Genomic DNA, 20,827 nt, shown 5'->3' with positions numbered 1-20,827 from the left:
TTTTTTGCTTAAAAGAAGTATACACTGAGTAGTTCAATTTTGCCAACCCTGTTGACATGATTAAGCTTTCTGCAAAATTTCATGGTGGATCCATTAAATATCAAAGAAAAAATGAACTAAATACCCTGAATTTAGCCATCAAACTGTTGCATATACTGGCTTTGAATATTCTGCTAATACCTTTATCAAATGTAAAAGCATTTAACGATTGATTCCAAGTAAAATGTTGCTCAGTAGGATAAGAATCTCCTCACTTCTTTCCAACTGATACATTGTGCATGTCTGAAAAGGTACTCCAGAGTCCTATGTACATGGCATGTGTTTGGGTAGGGTTTCTTGTAAGCATTAAGCAGTGTGGGAACTATTGTCTTGAAATCAGAGCCACCAAATTCTGGATAACAACGGTGAAAGCACGGAGGGATCTACTGAATATTGGCCAGATGCCTGATGGCAAGCTGGAGATTGTGGATGGCAAGAAGCTTGGAGCACTGTGGAGAAAACAGCAAGTGAAGCTGGAGAAATTATTTTTACAACCAGTAACTAAGATAGCTCAAAGTACAGCGAGAAATGTTAGGATTAGACAAAATAGCATCCACAGTCTCTTGAAAGTGAGTAGCAGATAAACCATATTATTTAACATCATCCTCTGCTCTGAGAGAGTTCCTAAATTTACAGTTGCTGTTCACGAACTGCTTCTAATGCTATTACAGACACAGTGCTGGTTCTAGTGCATCTTACTGAATTTGCGTGAACATGCCATGTTTCTAAGATTTGTATTTCTGTCCGCTTATCTTATAAAACCGACCTCAAATTGCTGTGTGGATTGGAGTTGAGGAAACAATCCCCTGCCCACAACATACCTTCATAACAAGCACACACTCTGCCAGGGTTTGTTTAATGACTTTCATGATCTTCCAGGAGGCTGAAACTGGTCCTTCTAGAGAAGATCATGCAGGGTAGTGCCACAACAGAAAACGGCAAAAAGCTGCTGTTGCCATCACATTGTCATTTTCTGGAGTTAATATTTATTCCTTTAGCTTAAGTAGCTCTGATTAGAGCTGCCACAATGCGAGACTCCTTCGTCCACATCAACGGGTGATTGCTGCTTTTTTTCTAGCTGATATAAAAGAAAGGCCTCTAACCCTGCCCTTCCCTAAGCTCCAGATCCTCTGATCTTCTCCTCTCCTATCCATAATGCAAAAGGCTGAATCTGTGGTTTCACATGCACTAGCTTGCACTTCTTACTTTGAAGGCTAGTCCTGGTGTCTTGTCTATGATGTATCTTTCTGCTGCTCTTCAGTGTCTTTCTAGCTGCTGTTTGAATCCAGTCTCTCAAAGCAGTCAACCAAAACAACTGTCATCTGGGAGACGAAGCTGCAGCCTCTGAACAGCTCTGCTTGCACCAGCTAAAGCTGTTTGGTTTTGCAGCCCAGTAACAGACTTTTCAGCATGCTTTGTGTCCCACCGGTGTGGTGGTAGGCTGGGGTTGCAGTAGCAGTGTCGTTAACCAAAATAGGCTTTAAGATATCAGCCGGAGTGATGTGAACATCCTTCCTATTGCCTTGGCTGTACCAGATCCAAAACAGAAAAGCATTTGGGGTTTTACTATCTTAGTAGTGAGATCCTGGGACTAGGATGAACTTCCCTGTTGCTTGTTATGGTAACTTAGAGTTCACATTAGTGGATGTAAAGAGGTGCTTTGTGCAATGTTTCTCCCTATCCTAAGTACAAAAATGGTACTTCTAGTACTTGCTGGGTAAATGCCTGCATCCCATGGATTTATTACCCATGACCTGGTGGAACATGAAGAAACAGTGTTGATAACCTGCATCCTTCAGGCATGTGTCATCTACTTTGAGGTGGAGGTTGCATTGGCCAGTTTAGACTTGCTCACCAGTATTTCCAAGGAGCTTATTGCCCAAAGGAAAGAGTTGAGATAGGAGATGTGAAGTCTGTCTCTGGTTTAACAACTTAAAATTTTTTTATCTTTTTTTTTAAATACAATAATGGTTGATCTTTCATTTCTAAGATGTTGTTTGATGGATTCATTCCTCTCTAAGAGATGATAAGCATTCAAGTTTTATCAGCACAACAGAGTAGAGGTGTAGCAAGTTTTGTTTTGCTGTTTCCCCACCCTTCATGTGCTCTGGCAGAATGCTGTTGGTGTCTTCTGTGACTATAAATATTTATGAACATTTTTCATCCCAGCTACGTAATTTACAGTACCAAGATTGATGCTCGCTGTGTCTGTCATTGAGTGCCCATGTAACCTGTTGCTACAAAGCTTGGAAGGTGAGTGTTAAACACTTCAGAGGGTGTGGATAAAGGAGAAATCAGGATCTCTTACTTATTAAAAATTATTATAATATTGTATGGGCCTACACTTGTTTTTAACTGTTTTATTGGAAAAACATGAACCCTAAAAGTCTGCTTTTAGTGGTATGGGAGAGCAGAAAAGATGCCATGCAGCTTAGATGTCTCCTACTCCTGCACTCTTTCTATTCCATCATATAAAACATTTCACCTTTTGAGAAGCTCAGTGAGAGCTTGGTAACCTGTGAAATGCCCAACCTGGGGGGATATGCTGGAAGTTGTGGCCTTTCCTAATGGTCTTTCTGTTTGTAGTCAGTAGCAGTTGTGTTTGGAGAAAGCATCTGGGGCAGGAATAACTTTGATTTTTGGATAACCAACCCCATACCACTTCTTGTGCTGTTTACTCAGTTCAGCATGTTTTTGTTGAAGCCCCCTGAAGGTTCTAAGTCCATTTGACTTGTGCAGATCATATCTTGTTCATACAGACAGGTTACCCTAATGTTTCCTTTTAGAAGGTAGGTAGTTGACCTTGGCATTTTTCCTTTGGTTGCTCACTTATGCTCTTTTAAATGCTATTTATCCAGCTTTTTTTTTTTTTTTTAATTTTTTTCCTTTCCGTGCAAATAGATATAGCCCAATTTTTGCTCTCTTCTTCTGAGCCAGAACAACAAAGATTATGTGGATGTTGAAGTGCAAAACCCACTCACTTCCCACAAAAAGAAGTTGGAAATACAAAATGCAGGTTTAGGACAACTGCTCGTGCATTTTAAGCTCTTGATCAGTTTAATATTAAACCTTGTTATAATCCCTGCTATCTTTGTCTTATCTCTTTCAGGGGACGACACTGTGCCAAGTGCTTGTTTACCTTTGTGTTTTGCATCAGTGCAAGCATCCATTTAAGGTCTAGAGGGCTAATGATACCTAGTGGCAAAGATGTGTGAAGGCTGCACGAAGCCAGCTAAATTGATGTCTTCTGTGGCTGGAAATGGTCAGATAGACCAGAGGAACTGTGTGTTTGCATTAGCCCTGGCCTAGGGTTAGCTTGTCCTGCTCTCAGAAGGCAGGAGTGTGCTGGGGCAGGTTCTGCTCTGCAAGTGGTAGGACTGTCTAAATGAGTGGTGCACGGGAAAATAGAGGAGTTTCCAGGAGCACCTGAAAGCTGTTTTGTGTTGGAACCAAGCGCAGCACGAGAGCCTTTTCTGGTCATATCTTTTGGGTGTTTTTTGTTTATCATGAGGAAGAATTGAGAAAGCATTACCTATAGCCAGACTTGAGAGAGAAGGCCTGTGAAGCTGAGCATGGCACACCTCAGCAGCCTCTTCATTCCTTGGGAAGCTGCTAACATCCAAAACCAAAAGTGAGTGAATCAAACTCAATAGCTTTTTCTCTTCCACTTTACTTCCCTATCCTCCCACATATATGGTGAGTCTATAACAGCAGGTTTCAGTGTTTGCATGTCTACACCCTTTATTCAGGTACAGCCTATTGTTAAACCATTCGGTTTCTATGGAGCACTTAATTTTCTTCAGGCTCCAATAATGTAAACCCCAAAATATTGTCCCAGAAACAAGGAGTTGTAGGTTCTGGTGGCCTTGGCCAGAGCAGGACACTGTCTGTTTTCCATGTTCTTGAGCAAGACCTGTAAATGCAACTTAGTATGTTGCAGGGAAAGTGAAAGGGAACAGCTGCCGTAGTTTTATGGTGTTGAGATCCTAATCCTTTATCCCATTCATATGGCTTTACTGAACGTGCTTTAGGTCTTTCAGAAGTAGTTAAACATTTTCTGAAGCTCAAAATATTTTTGATTATTTTACAAGGATAAAATTTTGGAATTTTCACATATAATCTCAGTGGTTCCTTTCTCTGTCCTAGCAGAGGTTCATCTGCTGAATTTGACAAGACCAGACTTCCTTTTTTGTCTGTTTGAAATAGTTATTCAAGCCTAGGTTTTGCCTTTTTTGAGGAAATGTGTGTCAATTAAAAGCCTCTCATAGCTGCAGTCTATACAGGAGTTGCTGGAAATCCACATGCTTCTTTCTAGGCTGTTGACTGCTGATTTGTTTGCATATTTTTGTCAAGTAAAGCTTCCAAGTGAGATATTTTAAAGCCTTTATATGGTAGAAACATCAGGTACGAGAAGCCACGTAGCCAGTAAAGAAGTCTGGGTTGACTGACAGGATTCCATATCCCAGCAAAGAAACAGGTAAGCCAAGCTTTCTTACCCCAAGTAGGTAAGTTTGGGCAGAGAGATGATGTTCTGTAAGTTCCATCTTCACCATGTCCCACCTGTGATGATCCAGTTGCGCTTCGCTGTGCCCTCATACTGTCGTGCACAGCAAAATCTAGAGATGTTTGTGGTATTGTGTGTGGGCACTACACTGTTCATTAAACATAAGTAAAAGCCAGGAGTCAAACTCACTTGAACTAATGAGCGGGATGCAATGGTCATTCTCACATGTAGTAACTGGAAATCTTCCTCCATCAAAGGCAAGACCGCTCTTTTTAGCTGTTTATAACAAGTGCATCAAAAGGATCTTGCCAGCCACAGTCTGCAAGGCCAGAGATCGGAAGCAGGGAGGTACCAGAGCCCATATAATTTTATCAAGTCTGTTTGGATTGAAGTTTGGGCTGGAAGGGGTTTTTCTCTCTGCATGGAAAAAGAAAGCTCAATGGGGTATTCACAACATCTGCTTCATACACCTGAACTATAACCCAGAGGAGCAAAGGCAGGAGCCTGTTTTGCCCCATAGGATCACTGTCAAGATGCAGGACTGTCTAGGAGGGATGGGAATATTCCTTCCACCGTAGAAAGGTATCTCACATAAGGAAGTGTAAACATGCTGTCTCGGCATGCTGTGGAAAACTATTTCTTATCAACCTAATTAGAGCATGATATGCAGAAACACCCTCTGCCCAGTCAACGGGGAGGACAAAGCACAGCCAATGGTTACACAAAAACCACAGGGGAGCGTTGTATCAATGCAACGAAAGTGTGTAACGTTATGGAGGTTGTTTCTCGGTTCAAGATGAATGTCCTAAGAGTTTTCTGAAAAAGCTCGAGAACAAAAGTAGCCTCAAATAACCAGTTCCCAGCAATGCCTTAAATAGGAGTGGAGACAGCCTGATAGTAAAATTTGTTTATTTACAGTGTTATGCGTTACAGGAAAATCAGTTTAAAAAGTCAGTGCTGCTTTTTCTTCAAAGTCGCAGCATTTGGAAGATGTTAAGACAAATCTGAAGAGTTTTAAACATACCTGATTCCAGACTTCCTGGGTGGTCTGGATCTGCAAGGTGAGACCATCTTGGTTTTCCTTTTTTTTTTTTTCTTTTAATTTTTCTTTTTTTTTTTTCCCCAAGCCCTTTGAGTTTTGAGTAAGGCATTTATTTATTTATTTATTATTTTAAAAGAGGTTTCAACAAAACAAAAGACAGTATCTGTGGGTTTGGTTGCTACAGTAAACTTGAACACTTAGCACGCTGACGCTGTCCACCTTGATAGTCAAATGCATGGTTTGCCATGAAAAGGTTGTGGACTCTATTCAGCCTAAAATCCATGCTGGGCCACATAACCTATTTTGTTACCTGTTTCAGATGACTGGTTCAGCTATTTGCTTCATGTAATAACTTGTCAGGTCTTCCACTTCACTCTGTCTCTACTCCTGCTTCTAGTATCAAGCTGATGTCTGCAGAGCTCTGAAGCTCTCCCTTTACTTAGAGCTATGTACAACACCTTCAGTCAAACCCACTAATTTCTTACAACCTGTGAGTATCAACCAGAAAGATCTGCAAAGCAAAGGTTCTGGAAGGGCCAGTGGGAAGCATTTGGGTTGTGGTTGTTTTTTGGTTGCTGCCTTCTCTCCTTATTGAATGTTAAAGCAAAACGCTGACTTTCACTGTGGCCAGTTTCATGAAAAGGGAGCAATGTGAATATGTACCTGTCTGTGGTGGTGGTGTAAAAGCGTTTGAACATTGCAGTTATTTTGATTACTTAGTTCATAATGATGCAGGTTAGCAGCCAGGCTGCCCAAATGTACTGCCAGTGCTGCAGCATTTTGGGATTTCAGTTTTCTGCCGGAGCAGAAGGGTTTTGTCCACATTGCAAAGAAAACTGTGAAAGCAGATTCCCAAACTAACCTTGGGTATTTTTCATTTCTCATCATTGAAGTGGGAGGTAAATGCAGCTAACTGAAGCAGAAAGGATTGTGACTGGCTATATGAGACATAAGCTGTTACAGCTGCAGGCAGTAAATATCTCCTTGCTTTCCCTACAGAGGATTGTGCCTCAGTCATACCTGTTTCTCTAGTCAGAAACCAGTCTGAATAAGGCCCACCTAGCACAGAAATTCCTTTATTATGTGCTTTGCTTGTTGCTGAATTCACTTTGAAGATTTTCTGCATCTTCCAGTCTACTAATATGTGGCATGTCAGTTTGTGGCAAATTACAGTATTTACATAGGATTAACTTTGTGCATGTTAAACACTCAAAGGATTTGTCAAAGGTAAGTTGTTGAGCTCTTATTTCTTTCAAAATCCATTTACTGAGAACTCCGGTTGATCTAGCACATCTGAAATGACTTGTTTTGCTCAAAACCTCCTATCATGATGTGATATCATGTATTCTAAATGCTATACTGGTCAATCCCACGTGCTACCATTCCATCCCCCCTTGAAGCAGAATGCTCCTGACAGCCTTTATGGCATCTGAGTCAGGTTGCACATATGTGAAGCAAGTACAGTGCAATGTCTTCCTCAGGGCTCCCACACAACCAAAGGGATGGCTACATCTTGCTGGTGTCAATGGAAGCTTTGGGGAACATCTGAGAAGAAGCAAAGAAGGGAATGATGATGGAAAAGGTAGGATTCCCAGTGTTCCTCCTCTCCCCTTCCTCCTTTTCCTGACTACAGTCACAGTTTAGCTGAGTGTCTTGGGTGGATTGTTGAGGTCTTGCCTCAAGACCTGTCTCTTGCATAGAAAGTGCTCACTGCATTAGTCTGAACAGAGTCCTAACCTTTTGAAGGCATTGATGGGTTTACCCATCAAGTGTTTGGTAAGGCTTTTTTGTGTCAGCATTAGAGATCACAAAGGTTTTCTTTTTCACAGGATAAAGATCTTGGCCGCTTCTATTCCAATGGTGATCTTTGACAGAGCAAGTTTGTTAAAACCTACATAGTGGTACATTAATAAGTGTCTGGTAGAAAGAACTGATAAATGTAATCAATCAGGTTTTAAGCTAAAGCTTGTAATTCAGTCTTCTTTTTCTTTTTTTTGTTCCTTTCCCTTTTTTTTTTTGTTTAGAAAAAAAAAAGCACAAGAAGTACCATACTTATTGTACTTTCTTATTGTCCAGAAGTCCATTGGCAGCAGCAAAGTAGTCCTTATGGAAACCGTTCTTGATTTCTGTTGTGACACGGGTTTCCTTTGTAGCTGTTCTTGAAGGTGCTTTCTGGTATGTCTATAAAAGCGAAATCCAAAGTTAATACTTGGGTATATTTAGTGCCCCCAAACACTACTTATGGTTAACTGTGAAATGGAGCTGTCCGGTGTTTGTTGATGCAGATGTATATATTTGCTTTAGACTGTGTTACATGTATTATTTGCACTGCCGTAGGTGATATTATCTTACTGCATTACTGTATAACATTACTTAATGTCAGAAGAGATTTTAAGTCCTTTTCACTAAAAGATTTATGTATGCATTCCCTGCTAAAAAAGTTGAAGTAAACAATACAGAGTTGCTTGTTTCTTTTTTTTTCCCCTTGGAAGGAGGTAGAGTCAAAAAGGGTGCCCAACAGAGCAAGGTCAAACCTCCTAAATCCTGAATGTGGTACCTGACTTGCTGTGCAAGTGCAGAAGAGCTGAGCTGCATTGGAGAGGTCATTGCTACTGAATAACTGTTTTGCACACATGATTGTAGCTATCATTCTGAACTGATGTGTATTTTAATACAGACGTATTTTAAGTACTGAGGTTCTTTCTTACATGCGAGTTGATCAAGACTGCTATCCAAAAAGTTATCTCTCTTATCCTTCAATGTTGTCAGAGAGCTCTTGGAAGTCTGCTTACCTTGATGTAGAAGTTCACAAAGAGAATGACCAGTGTGGCCATATAGGAGGACTGGAACATGAGACAGCCAAATGGGAATCCACATGGCTTCACAGCAGCACTGAGTGTGTGCACAATAGTGAGCAGAAATTGGATCTGGGGAAGAAAGATCATGCATGAGTATCTCCTGAGAAAGGGTCAGTGCTAGCTAAATCAGATATAACGATGCTATCTAGTTCTTCTCTTTGGAAGCTTTGAATACTTTTGAAAATTGCCCCTTTCTAAACTTCTGACTGTATTGTGAGGGTTAAGTTAAAATGGCCCTTTTATGGAATTAAAAAAATTTAACAGGGGTTAGATTTCTAAAAATATAAGTTTATAGGAGTAGTTGGCAAAATACAGGCTTTCTTTTTAAGAGAGGTTGTTCTGTCCTCTAGACCTTGTTGTGCCAGCTATAGTGTTGTCTCTGTTACTGGGCAGAAACTTACGAAAATTTGGAAGACTCCAGACAATAGCTTTAGGAGTCTGAACCGAAAATGGAAATCCCAGGTCTGAGGAGAAGTTTTGCATTAATGAAGTTGAGATGGGGACAAATGAAGATGGGGAAGGAATTGCAGAAGACTAATCATACTTAGGACTGTGAGCATGCCCTCAATCCAGTGTGCTGAGGTACATTTGTAACAGGACAGCGTTTTTCAGCTGTACGGATGGTCTCATCTCAGAGAAGAGGCATTTGCAAAACACATTTCTACACAGGCGTGTTCAAGCTCACTGCAAACATCTGAACTCCCGTATAATATGAACAGCCCCCAAGATGAAAAAGTGAAAGGAACTTTATTTCACATCAAGCCTTACATCTTGCTGATAGCAGCTTTTAATGTGGCTCAGCTTTTTGGTTACAGCAACTGTTGGAGTAGACTTTAAGAAGTCACCCAACTTCTGTCCTACACGATTTTGTGTTTTGTATTTGTACCACGGTGTGACCCTGGTTGGCTGCCAGGTGACCACCCAGATGCTCTGTCACTTCCTCTCTTTAGTAGAGTAGGGAGAGAAAATATGATGAAACTTGTGGATTCAGGTAAGGGCAGGGAGGGTAATTGGTGAAACTTGCTGATTATAATCGCAGGCAAAACAGACTTGACTTCAAGAAGATTAATTTATTGCCAGTTAACAACAGAGGATAACGTGAAACAAAACTAAAACCACCTTCCCCTAAGTCCCTGTTTTCCTCTCCTTCCCTCTCAGTTGCTGTGCAGCATTTTTTACCCTTTATTAAATATGATATCACAGAGGTGCCCCCAGCTATGCTGATGGGCTCAGCTTTGGCCAGCAGTGGGTCTGTCTTGGAGCTGGCTCTGTTGACAATTTTTATAACTTTTTAATCAGTCCATTTGCCATTATTAAGCACTGTCTGTTTTCTGTGCAAGAGATAAAAAGTGGTGGAGTTCTATGGACTACAGACTTTCTCCTCTATTGTAGAAAATATTTCTAAGCATTATTTCCTTTATTAAGTTATACCAGGCCAGACTAGTGACTTATTCTGTATGATAGCCTTGTTATATTTGAATTCTAACTGGCTGAATTCTGAAAATTACAATATTTATCATTAATTTTGCCCTCTCTGGTGTTTCAAAGGATTTCTGGTACTTAAATATGAGAGTAAAATAGATACATACCAGTTGTGCCTGAGTGAGGTATTTCTTCCACCAGAGATACTTGCGCATAGAGGGGATGACTGACAGTCCATAATAAGAATACATAAGCACATGGATAAAGCTATTCAAAGTGGGTCCAAAGAAACCTATAAAAATCCATTAAGGAAAACGTCAAGCCATTTGGAGATTACTGTTGTGAAGTCTATTGAACCCAAAACATAATAAGGCAAAGGATGCTGATACTTCAGCTATTTCAGTATGAAATGTAAGATCATACAGAATCATAGAATCATAGAACAGTTAGGGTTGGAAAGGACCTTAAGATTATCAAGTTCCAACCCCCCTGCCATGGGCAGGGACACCTCGCACTAAACCATATCACCCAAGGCCTCATTCAACCTGGCCTTGAACACTGCCAGGGATGGAGCATTCACAACCTCCTTGGGCAACCTGTTCCAGTGTCTCACCACCCTATTCCAGTGTCTCACCACCCTAACAGTTCTGGCTGTCCAGTAGCTCTACTACATGAATGAGATGTATTCTTATTTAAAACCAAACAAGCTCAAGCTGGTATTTTAACTAGTGATTGTGTAAGTAAAGTATCTTGCTAAAGCAGAATGTCAGATTGATGCATAAAGGAGTCAAACCTATAACATGCTATTAAGTTCCTTTTTTGTGATTGATGCTTACTTTACCAGGGTCATCACTTCGTGCTACATCTGCTTTTGGAGTAGGTCTTGTATGTGATCACTCTTGTATGTGATCACTCTTGTGTACTATAGCAGTGTTATTCTGCCTGAAAGTGGTTTGAAGAGAAGTAAATGTGAGGGGCAGTGTCGGATAAGTGGAAAATCTAGGGCCTAACACTCAGATATTTTTGGCCTAAACTTTTAACCATGCTTTTAATTTTACTGCTGCCTGCAGGTGTTCAGCTGCTCTGAAAGGCTATGAACCTTAAAGGTGCTATCATATAGCACTGTGACACACTTGCTTTGCATGGTGATGTGATTCCTCTCCAGCAGCAGGGGACTCTACACCCCAGGTGATTAAGCAAACAGACTTACTTTGCCCACAAGGTATCCAGTTCAGAACACACCACCAAATGTTAAACATAGTGGCATGGTGATACACATGAAGGAAGGTGATCTGGCTGCTTTTCTTTCTCAGTACAAAGAAGATAGTGTCCATGAATTCAATTACTTTGGAAAAGTAATACCACCACAGCACCTTGGCTACCTGTACAAGCAAGAACAAAGGAGCAGGAGATCAGTATTTATCTATAAAAGGACTTAAATATTGCTGTACTTCATCAGTCACTAGGCATGCAAGTTCTCAAAAGGCATTAATATCCTACTAAAGGAGGAGCTCAAGGTCTGGCTTAAATTTTATTTTCCTTTTGAATGAGGCTGTTTATAAAAAAAAAGATGACTTTTTTAACGTGATTGTATACATATATAGCTAAATTAATTAAAAAAATACAAGTTTTGAGGAAGGGTTTTCTAATTGTTCTACTTTTTTCTTCAAAAATACAGTTGGGTGGGTTTTTTTGTTATCTTCAGGGTTTTGGAGTTTTATTTTTTTGTTTTTTAAGGGTGCTACTATTTACACTTTCTTGGCACAGAACAGATTTTGCTGGCAGCTACTGCTGCTTAAATAATCCAAATTTGACACTCAATACAATGGAATATATCCTCCTCTAGAGTTCAGACACTTAATCAGAGCTCAGGATCTGTTTTAGAACAATTAAAGGCAGTCAGTTAAAACAGAAAGGGGGAAAACACCTTTTCTTTGCCATGATACAGATAAATTTTGAGGGTTAGGGAAAGTTCTGTAAGTTAACCAGTCTTCCTGCTCCTGAGCTAAACTGTTATCTGGAAAGTAAGCCTGACATGGTAAATGACAGAAGGATAATACATGGAATTACTGTGATGCAGAAATAAGGGTTGAAATGAGAGATGAGCCAAGCCAGCAATGTCTGCTGTTTTCCAGAGCTGAGTTGGGCTTAAATCCATTCCCAGCTACAGCCCAACAAGTGCTATGTTTTAAAAGATTGATTTTTGTTCTGAGTTTTTAGATGATCCATATACTCCGTCTTGATAGATAAGTGTTTTCACCACAAATTTTGAGATATGGCTTTCAAAACGCTCCCTATCATGCTTTCCAGGGCAAGGATACGTCTGTATTGATTAAAAGCCTCATGTTAAAGATGCTTCTGATAACATCCTGGTAAATGTTGTGAACACAGAGGTGTGCTGCACCAGCCACATGGAGGGCAGGACTGCTGCTTTGTCTTACCCGGATGTCGGCCTCCCCTGCACTGTGAAGGTTCTGGCACTGCAAGTTGTAGCCTCCTTCCCATGTGGCAAGGATGAGCTGGAACAGAAACCAGAGCAATTATGTTCATGAACAGATGTAGTAGTTTTTACCCCTCTGTTTTTTTGTGTTTATTGAAAAAAGCAGCATAGATGTACAGTATGTTCCTACTCCTTTCATGAACTGATGCTCTTAAACCAGACAACTTGGTAACATCTTCTGTTTAGAAATAGGAAAGGCATCAGGTTGTGTTGGAGATGTACACTGGAATAGTATATATTTTACATTTTTCTGGCTTTAGAGCCTTCAAGGCATTCATTAAAATCTCTTGTTACTTAATGCATTGATCCTCACTCCAAAGCTCATACTTGAATATTGTATCTCTGCCCTGAAGCAGTATACTCCAGAGCTTAGCACAGCTACTTGTGCAAAACTGTTCTTGAGAAAAATTCCCTGATGCCAAGCAAGCAAACAGAAGTCAAATCCAAAGTAGAGTAATGGGAGAAATATCTCTTTATGTCATACACATCTGTTTTGCCCACACTGTTAATTACAGAATGAAGTAGAGCACAGTGGGCATGGTGCTGGAGACATTAATAGACACAAAAACCATTTCTTAGATTTAGCACATGTTGCAGTGGGTAGCAGACAAAGCAATGAAATGTTGGGCTACCACACTGTGATGGAGCAGAAGCTGTCTAGAAAGCAATATGGTGGCTTTTGATGTAGAGTATTTCTATGGTAATGACCACCTAAAAACCATTCTGCAGCCTTCTCAAAATAGGGAGCATAATCTGCTGTCTGCAAATGCTATGTAGAGTTCATTGATTCTTTTTCTTTTTTTCTTTTTTTTTTTTTTTATTTATATATTTCTTACTGAATGTATAAAAAGTGTTGGGGTTTTGGTTTTCTTTTTTTTTTTTTTTGTGGAGATGCAAACAATTTATGTTCTGGGGTCAGTCTCCGTCTCTACAGAGGATGCAAGTCTCTACAGAGGATCCAAGTATTATGCTGTAAGCAAAATTGCAAGATCCTGTGAGAAGTGGGATGCTTTCAACTCAAGGTTTTCTTCAGACTGAAAAGTACCCTCCTGTGTGTGCATGACATTCTATACAAAAACGAAGCAGAGATATTCTTGGTGATAAAACTGAATTAATTCCTTGAGTAAATACATTTTAAAAAATATTACTGATGATATTATCTAGAGATTAACAGGTATCTCAGAATGCTTATTATAAATTAATCTTCAAAAGCAATGAAACTCGGAGAGCCAGAGTCCATTTTTGTCCTCTGAATTGCAATTCTGTGATTGTCCCTGTAATTCTAACCTAGCTGGTGTGTGTGGCCAAAATAACCCATAGAGATTGCAGAGAGAGATGAAAAGGCAATGAATGAGTGTTTTGCAGATAACTGCTATATAACGATCAAAACAAACCCACTCCTTTTCAGACCAGCCTGTGGTTTGGTGGATTCATCTAGAGAGTGCGTCAGAGGGTCATCAAACCAAAGAGGATGGGACCAGAGTCTAAAAACAGGTTAAACAACAGAAACCTAGCTAGAGATCCTTACACAGTACAGCTGAGATCAGAACTTCTCTTGCCAAGTTGGCCTCTGTGTGGGTGTTGTGCCTTCTAGCACACTGGCCTGGGAGATGTGGGCTCCTCTCCTTTCCCTGTTGTGGCAGGCAGGTGGGAAGAGGGGGCATGGGTTGTGTCTCTCTGACTAACTTAACCTGCAGAGGTGCTGAACAGAAACGAATTAGAACTTGAGAAAAACAAATTGTGCCACTCCATTTCCTTATCATCTTTCAAAAAGCAGCTGAGTGGCAAAGGGGTCATTTCTGTTCCCAGAGTAGGGGGCAGAGGGCATGCAGTTCCCCAGCTATCCCTCCTGTGACAAATCCTTGGTCCCCAGATCTGTGCCTGTGCTGTAGCTGGCAATAGGTACCAGCTTCATGAGGGATGGGGAGACATTAGTGCATGGTTGCTGTTCTGGGTAGCTGCCACTTTTATGTACTCTCCTGCCTTGGATGTACTCTCCAAATAAGAGGTGACTGAGCTGGGGTAAGAATACCACACTGACTGCAAGGTTGTCTTTAATTTCTTTTGTTCATTATTCCATAGTCCTGTAAAATGTCAGTTTTTGCAAATCACACTGTGTGCTTATTCCCCAGTTGTTTGATTTGGCAAAAGAGTTCCCTCTGATTTGTGTCTGTTTCAAAAGCCACAGCTTACAGTTAAGATCTCTTTTGACTGTCTTAACATTGCTCTTTCATGTCAGCTTTTCTGCAGCTCAGCATTTCTTTCTTGTAGGCACCTTACATACTGCTGGGTCTCTTTCAGGGAAGAGAGGAAAATCCACTTTGAGTTTTGACTGTTTTACTTTGCAAGCTAATTTTCAAGATGTCTGGTTTTTATTTTGCTAATAAAAAAATAGTGGGGAAACTTGGAAGACTGAGTACATTTTGGGAATCTTGGTGATGCTAGGGCATGACTTTCATTTTGGTTACCAAAAACGTGTAAGGAAAATGGCTTAACCAGTGGTACCAAATGAGCCAGCTGAATGTCTGGAACAGAAGTTGGTACCGTGACACAAGATGTTCAGTTACTAGGTCTCTTGTTTTCTCATACAGAACTCATATGTTACTTGTACTGTTTCAGTTCTGTTCCTTTTCATATGCTGAGCACTCTCACAACTGCAGAGATGATGGTATTTATTAATCATGCAGAGAGGGTGCACCTGCACCATGTATTAAGGAGATGAGAAATCCTCCCTCTTTCAAAATACAAATTCTCTCAAAACCAATTCTTTGAATGCTTTGCATTCTTGGCAGCCTATCCTGAAGATAACATTAACACACACGTTGTCCAAAGCTATTTGGAAAATCAGATCATGTCAAGAAGAAAGTGCTGCTTTGTGAAAAAAATCTGCTAAGAAGCAACATCCTCTCAATTAATAAAGTTTTTGTATTTTGCTGTTGCCCTAATGTTGTACTTAACAGATTACAGGTCTTATAGTAGTATCTTACCTTCCCTCATCTACTTAAGTGTAAACAGCATGAGGATTCATAACCGTTGCTTTCCTGCAGCAGCCCAACTTATGCATTTTTGTTTGGTTGGTAATTTTTTTAATGAGGAATTCAATTGTTCAGGAATGAGAACTGGTTCCTCTGTAAGAAATCTCAGCTGGGGTGGGGAGCAGGCAGGCAGCAGGTGTCAAAATATGAGGCCAAAACCTCTCCCCTTGCTGATGAGCAGACTAAGCAGCAAGAGCTTGGATCCAGCGGCCTGTGTCCTGCTTATTTCAAGCTTTTATCCTTAAAAATCTCATAGCTGTATCTTGTTCCTGCATCTGTCCCCTACAAGTAGGCTAGAAGGGAAAGCAACATGATTTCCTGAATAGATATTTCTATTTCTACTAACTGGTATTTTTCTGTGCTGTTTTGAGTTATAGGGAAAGCTCTGTGCATGTTGGGCTTTCTCAGAGAGAGTATGTCTGGAAGCAGCAAGGTATTCCCCCATGTTCCAGAAAGAGGGTAAGGCACCAGCATCTGGCTGGTGACTGGTCACTAGTGGTGTTCCTCTGGGTTCAGTTCTAGGGCTAGTGCTGTTTAATATATTTATCAACGATCTGATGCAGGAGTTGAATGCACCATTAGCAAGTTTGATGATGATACTTGGAGGATGAAAACTGAGAAGTAAGGATAACATGTCCAGTGTAGAATAACTGCAGGCAAGGACAGCAAAGTCAGCTCCTTAGCTCTCCAAACAAATTATTTGATTAAAATGGAGGAACATCTGGGAATTTAATGCTGTTCAAGGTTATTACTTGCTCAAAAGAGATGTTTGCTTTTGCCTTTACATTTCACCACTTTGTACTCAGTGACCTCTTGCTGTCTAGGTTTTTTTCCTCACTTTTCCCTTCTTCCAAAAGGTCGAAAGGTGCACATGATCTCTTCTGTTTTCTTATCTCGTTCTCTTTGTCTTGCTCCCCTAAGTTTAAGACAGTCTTTCTGTCCTAAATAATTACGTCAAAGGAAATCTTCACCTCAAGCACCAGTTCTTATGGATCTAGTATAATTCTTTACTAATTTTACATTTGCTAATTTCTGAACAATTAATGAAGCAGTAAATAAGCATTTGTTACAGTTTAAAAAAAAAATAATATCATTATATTGAAGTTGAATTTCTATAGTAAAATTCAGTAAAATTCCAGGACAGTTCAAGTCAGTTGGGATCTATGTCTTTTTTATTTTTCCTCATCACCTGTACTATTAAAACTTTAATTAGACCTTCCATTACCCAAGCTCTATCTTTTTCACACTTGTGCAGCTAGGAAGCAAATCTTTCTGATGCCAACAATTATAATGATGGAATAAAACTGAATTTAAGTGCTCCTATTTTTTTATTTGTTCTTTTTTTTTTTTTTATTATTCCCCACTGTTATTCTAAATCCAGGTATTATACTGGGCTTTCTACTAATTTGTGAAATGTAATCCCAGCTGCAATGTGTAGGGCTAAAAATGGTCGTGACGTATTGTGCTTCTGACCTTACCCTGCTGTCAGAGGATACAGAAAAGGTAATTCTGGTACTCCTGAAAAGCCTTACATTGTCTTGGTAACTATAGATTCACAAATCATTGCTGTAATTTAGAAATTGGACTAATTATGGGATGAATTTTCAGCTCCTATAAACAGGTAAAGTGAAGGTATTTTTTGTTAAATATCCTGTAAGGAAAAAGTCTTTTCTTCTGGCTTCACTAAAAATGTAGTGTGCTTGCAATACTTGTTCAGTTCTGCTTTTTCTCTTTTGCCTTGAATCGTGGGGTACTCACATGCAAGTCCTGCTTCCCCATGTGGATGTAGTTGCTTGCTTACAGATCCTAGAGGTGTAGTAAATATGTGAAGCTACCTGGGGATACAGGCAGCCTGAGACATCAATGGCATATATCTCTAGATCTCAGATGGTGCCAGTGTTCTGGTTTTCTCAGTGCCTGATTGACAAAAGTACTTGAGTGAGACCTTGATGACCAGCTGAGATTTAATTTAAATAGGGCAGAGGTGATACTTACTGCTGGGGAAAGCAGCCTAAGACTATGGTAGAGATTATGTCTTTTCCTATTAATGAGATAGAGTAGCCTCACCTGAGTAATTTCACAATTCAGAGATCAGCACTGGCCTCCCTTATTTCCAGTTTTAATTTATCATTGGAATTGCAAACGTTTTAACCTGCAGTGAACTTATCTTGGGCTCTGGTGCCTCAGACTGCATCCCTGGAGTATGGTTTGTGAGTTAACTTGCATAGGAGATAATTCTAAAATGTGCAAAGATCTGATTGCTTTTCACAGTCAGCTGGTTTTCTTTCTGCCCATAGTTGATTTTTTTAGGATTCTAGGAGGATATTTGTGTAGAGGAAAGGCATAATTTTATTCAGTGAAATTACTGAAAGTTTTATTTTTACTGAAATAAAAAGGTGGTGCTTTTTTTCATTATGCAGATTTTTGGCAATGTTACTAGAAATTGTTGGATCAGTAGACTTGACCTGGGTCCATGAACAATTAACGGTATGGAAGAGTACACAACCAGTAACAAACTTCTGATGCACGTTTCTCCTGTAGTACAAGGGTGGTAGGAACTGTCTTCTGACCCCTCAGCAGTGCCCATGCAGCCTGCCTAATTTAAGCACAGGACTTGCATCTAAGCTTCATGTATATAAAGACATGCTCCAAAACCAAGTGCCCCACTTCTCCATTATATTCAATGGGGAAAGAGGTAAGTGCTTTTGATGACTTCAAAAAATCTATTTGCCTGACTCGGAATTCTAAATTAAAGTCTAATAAAATACTCCTGTGGGAGGCGTTCAAAGGTACTGAACTTGACACAAAAATTCTGAGACATCTCAATAGGATAAGAGCAGCTGGGCAGAGCTGTTTTGCTTTAGACCTTGTGCTTTACATCTGACCTTGTGCTAATGGCACATCTTAGTTGTCCTAGAGCTGTTCTTCCTTTAGGGATTGGTTGACCTCAGAGCTCATGGAGCTAAAATTGGCTCGCAGATACTTCATGCACATGGTGCAGTGCATGGAGCTCTGGCTCAAAAGAAGATTCTGTCCTTTGAGACTTAAAAACAGGCCGTTTGTTATGACTCCTCACTGTAACCCTTATCTTCTTGCCTTGAAATTGTACAAATCAACTGTAGTCAAGTGACAGCTAAACTAGGTCAGGAGATGAAAGTGAGGGGATAAAAAATTGCAGCATCGGTACCCCCATCAGCTGGTTTACCATGTGTCTTATTTAAAGCCATAACATGGGCCAGACTGCATTTGGAGATACACCCTTTCTTTTGAGCGAGGTATTTTTTTCTTTTAAATGTCTAAGAAGCCCCCACTCCATTTTGGACCTATCACAAGAAAAAGTGTGTTTTATAACAACCTTACAAACAAAACCAAGAATAGATGAGAACAATTATAACAACTGTTTGGGTATCTTTTTGGTGGTTCATATCTATTGCAGAGCTTATTATTAAGTGATAAATCTCTCTTACAGAGACCAGAGGGGTTCAGATGCACTGGGAGGATGATGGAATAAGACAACTGTTACAGATGTCTCTAACCAGGAATTAATCTGGAATCACACTCACTGGAGGGATCAGTTGTGTTCACATAAGAAACCACCATGCAGAATGCTCTAAACATAGGTAACTCTTGCCTTAAAGAGCTCACAGTCTATAAAAGACAGAGGGAATAAGGGCTGCAGAGAAGCTTCGGAAATGAGACATTTTGTAATGTTGAGTCACCATAATGTTACTCAGTACTGAAGATTATTTCCATTTTCCCATTTGCCTATTTTCCTTAAGCAAGGATGTGCAAGCTACCTCAGTCACATCTGCAAGTCTTAACTTCCATTCTGCTCCTTCACAGGAGAGCCTGTGATAGGAATCAAGCAAGTAGATTATGGAAAAAGACAGAAACACTATTATGGAAGTGTTTTACACAACGTAAAACCAGCCTGGCTGGCAGTCCAGGGCTGAGAGTGAAATCTGCAGTAAACCAGTTGGCAGTGCAGATCGGTTCTGAGGTCCCTGAGTTCCCAGCAAATACAGAATGTGGAGCTCTGAGCCATTGCCAGCCATGCCCAGCTGCAGCCTGGGAGGCAAAAATCAGTAGTCTCTAGCTCCAGAATCGAGGTCTAAAGGGGCTAATCTGATCAGTAACACAACTCAGCAATCATCTGAAGCAAAGTCAGCCTCAGGAAGGACAGGGCAGTCTCTATGCAGAGGCACAATTCCTTCAAGGATGTGAAGGTGGCAAAACCCAGGTTTGCTTCATTCACGCGGGTGAGACCTACTAAAATTCTTTCTGTCCATTCATTTACTAGTGGCAAGCCAAATCAGCCTTCAAGGGGAAGGGATCAGTAGTTTTGTTCTCAGTTAATCCTTTTTGCCAAGTCCTGCTACTGAAGACTTATCTGTATACCTTCAAGCAAAATAGGGATTTAAACATCAAAGTGCTAATTTGAATTCTGGAGGACAATCAGTATGGAGTCACCAAACCTTCAAGCAATTGTGCTGGTTTCTCCTCTGCTCTGGCCTGATCCTGCAATCTCAGACACCCACAGCAACTGCTGAAGCCAGATGGAGCTTTGGCAGGACAATGCTCAGTGTAGCACAATCAGTCCTTTGCACAAAGGCACAAACCTAAAAAGCTCTGCTGCCTTTTAACCAGTCACCTGGTGTTTAGCTCAAATAAATTTAAAACGTGAAACCTCTGGGGTCCTGTTTAGCTTCTACAGTTTCTTGTCTGACCAACAGAATAGTTGGTCCTTGTTTTTCTCAAGGAAGCTGCTGTTGTGGCCTGGAAGCCAGGGAGCAAGAAATGCATCAAGGCTCTGCAGGCAAAGCAGCAATGTCAGCTCACACCTCCACAGGTCATACCATGACATAGAGCACATCCTTCAGCCAGGGCTTCTCATGGCTGGGGTCACTTTTTAAGCCAAGACAGAAAATGTCAGGTTTCTCTTTTAGTGCTGCATTTTTGCTTTTTAGGGCTGCAAGTGATGGATGTTAACACTTTAATATTAAAAAGTACCTCAATTGTCACAAGGCTGAGAATGGGAATCTCCCAAATAATATAAAAATAGTGGTTTTTGGCTTCTGCTCCCCAGTGGTAAGTGAAAACACACGTTCTTGCTGAGGAGCACTGTTTGAGTCCTCTGCTGTTGCCAAATCATCAAATTATTCAAACCTCTCTTCAGGCCCTGGAAGGATCCTGATTTCTGTGAGCATGTTTCTTCCTGATAAGTACTTAGGGACTAATCTGTGTGACCATATTCAGCTTCCAAGTCCCACAGCACTTGCTTTTGGCTGAAGTGGCAGGTTTTTAACATCTCTTACTCTCTGACCATATGAGGAAAGCTTCTTAATCAGGGAGCAGAAAGATGACATTGAATTGTCAATACCATAAATAAATCAGTACTTACTCTCATCTATAAATCTGCTCATATTC

General features: G+C 40.4%; 1 protein-coding gene across 1 annotated transcript in view; it reads right to left on the bottom strand.

Annotated features, from left to right (window-relative positions):
• Positions 1-5,435: 5,435 nt before the first annotated feature.
• The window catches only part of ELOVL2 (ELOVL fatty acid elongase 2), a 42,159-nt gene continuing 26,767 nt past the window's right edge, over positions 5,436-20,827 (bottom strand). Inside the window, exons 4-8 of the mRNA XM_061346510.1 lie at positions 12,307-12,384; positions 11,076-11,247; positions 10,033-10,157; positions 8,378-8,512; positions 5,436-7,766 (exon numbers count right to left, since the gene is read on the bottom strand). Of these exons, the coding sequence (XP_061202494.1) occupies positions 7,638-7,766; positions 8,378-8,512; positions 10,033-10,157; positions 11,076-11,247; positions 12,307-12,384 (639 nt within the window). The 3' untranslated portion in view covers positions 5,436-7,637. The remainder of the gene's footprint in view (positions 7,767-8,377; positions 8,513-10,032; positions 10,158-11,075; positions 11,248-12,306; positions 12,385-20,827) is intronic.

This window comes from Neopsephotus bourkii, unplaced genomic scaffold (genome assembly GCF_033783945.1).
Source record: "Neopsephotus bourkii isolate Nb327-2 ecotype Australia unplaced genomic scaffold, CSIRO-AGI_Nbou_v1 NB_272, whole genome shotgun sequence".
NCBI classification, from domain to species: domain Eukaryota; kingdom Metazoa; phylum Chordata; class Aves; order Psittaciformes; family Psittacidae; genus Neopsephotus; species Neopsephotus bourkii.
The sequence above is the reverse complement of the archived record's forward strand: the minus strand, read 5'-3'. Positions and strand labels throughout refer to the sequence as shown.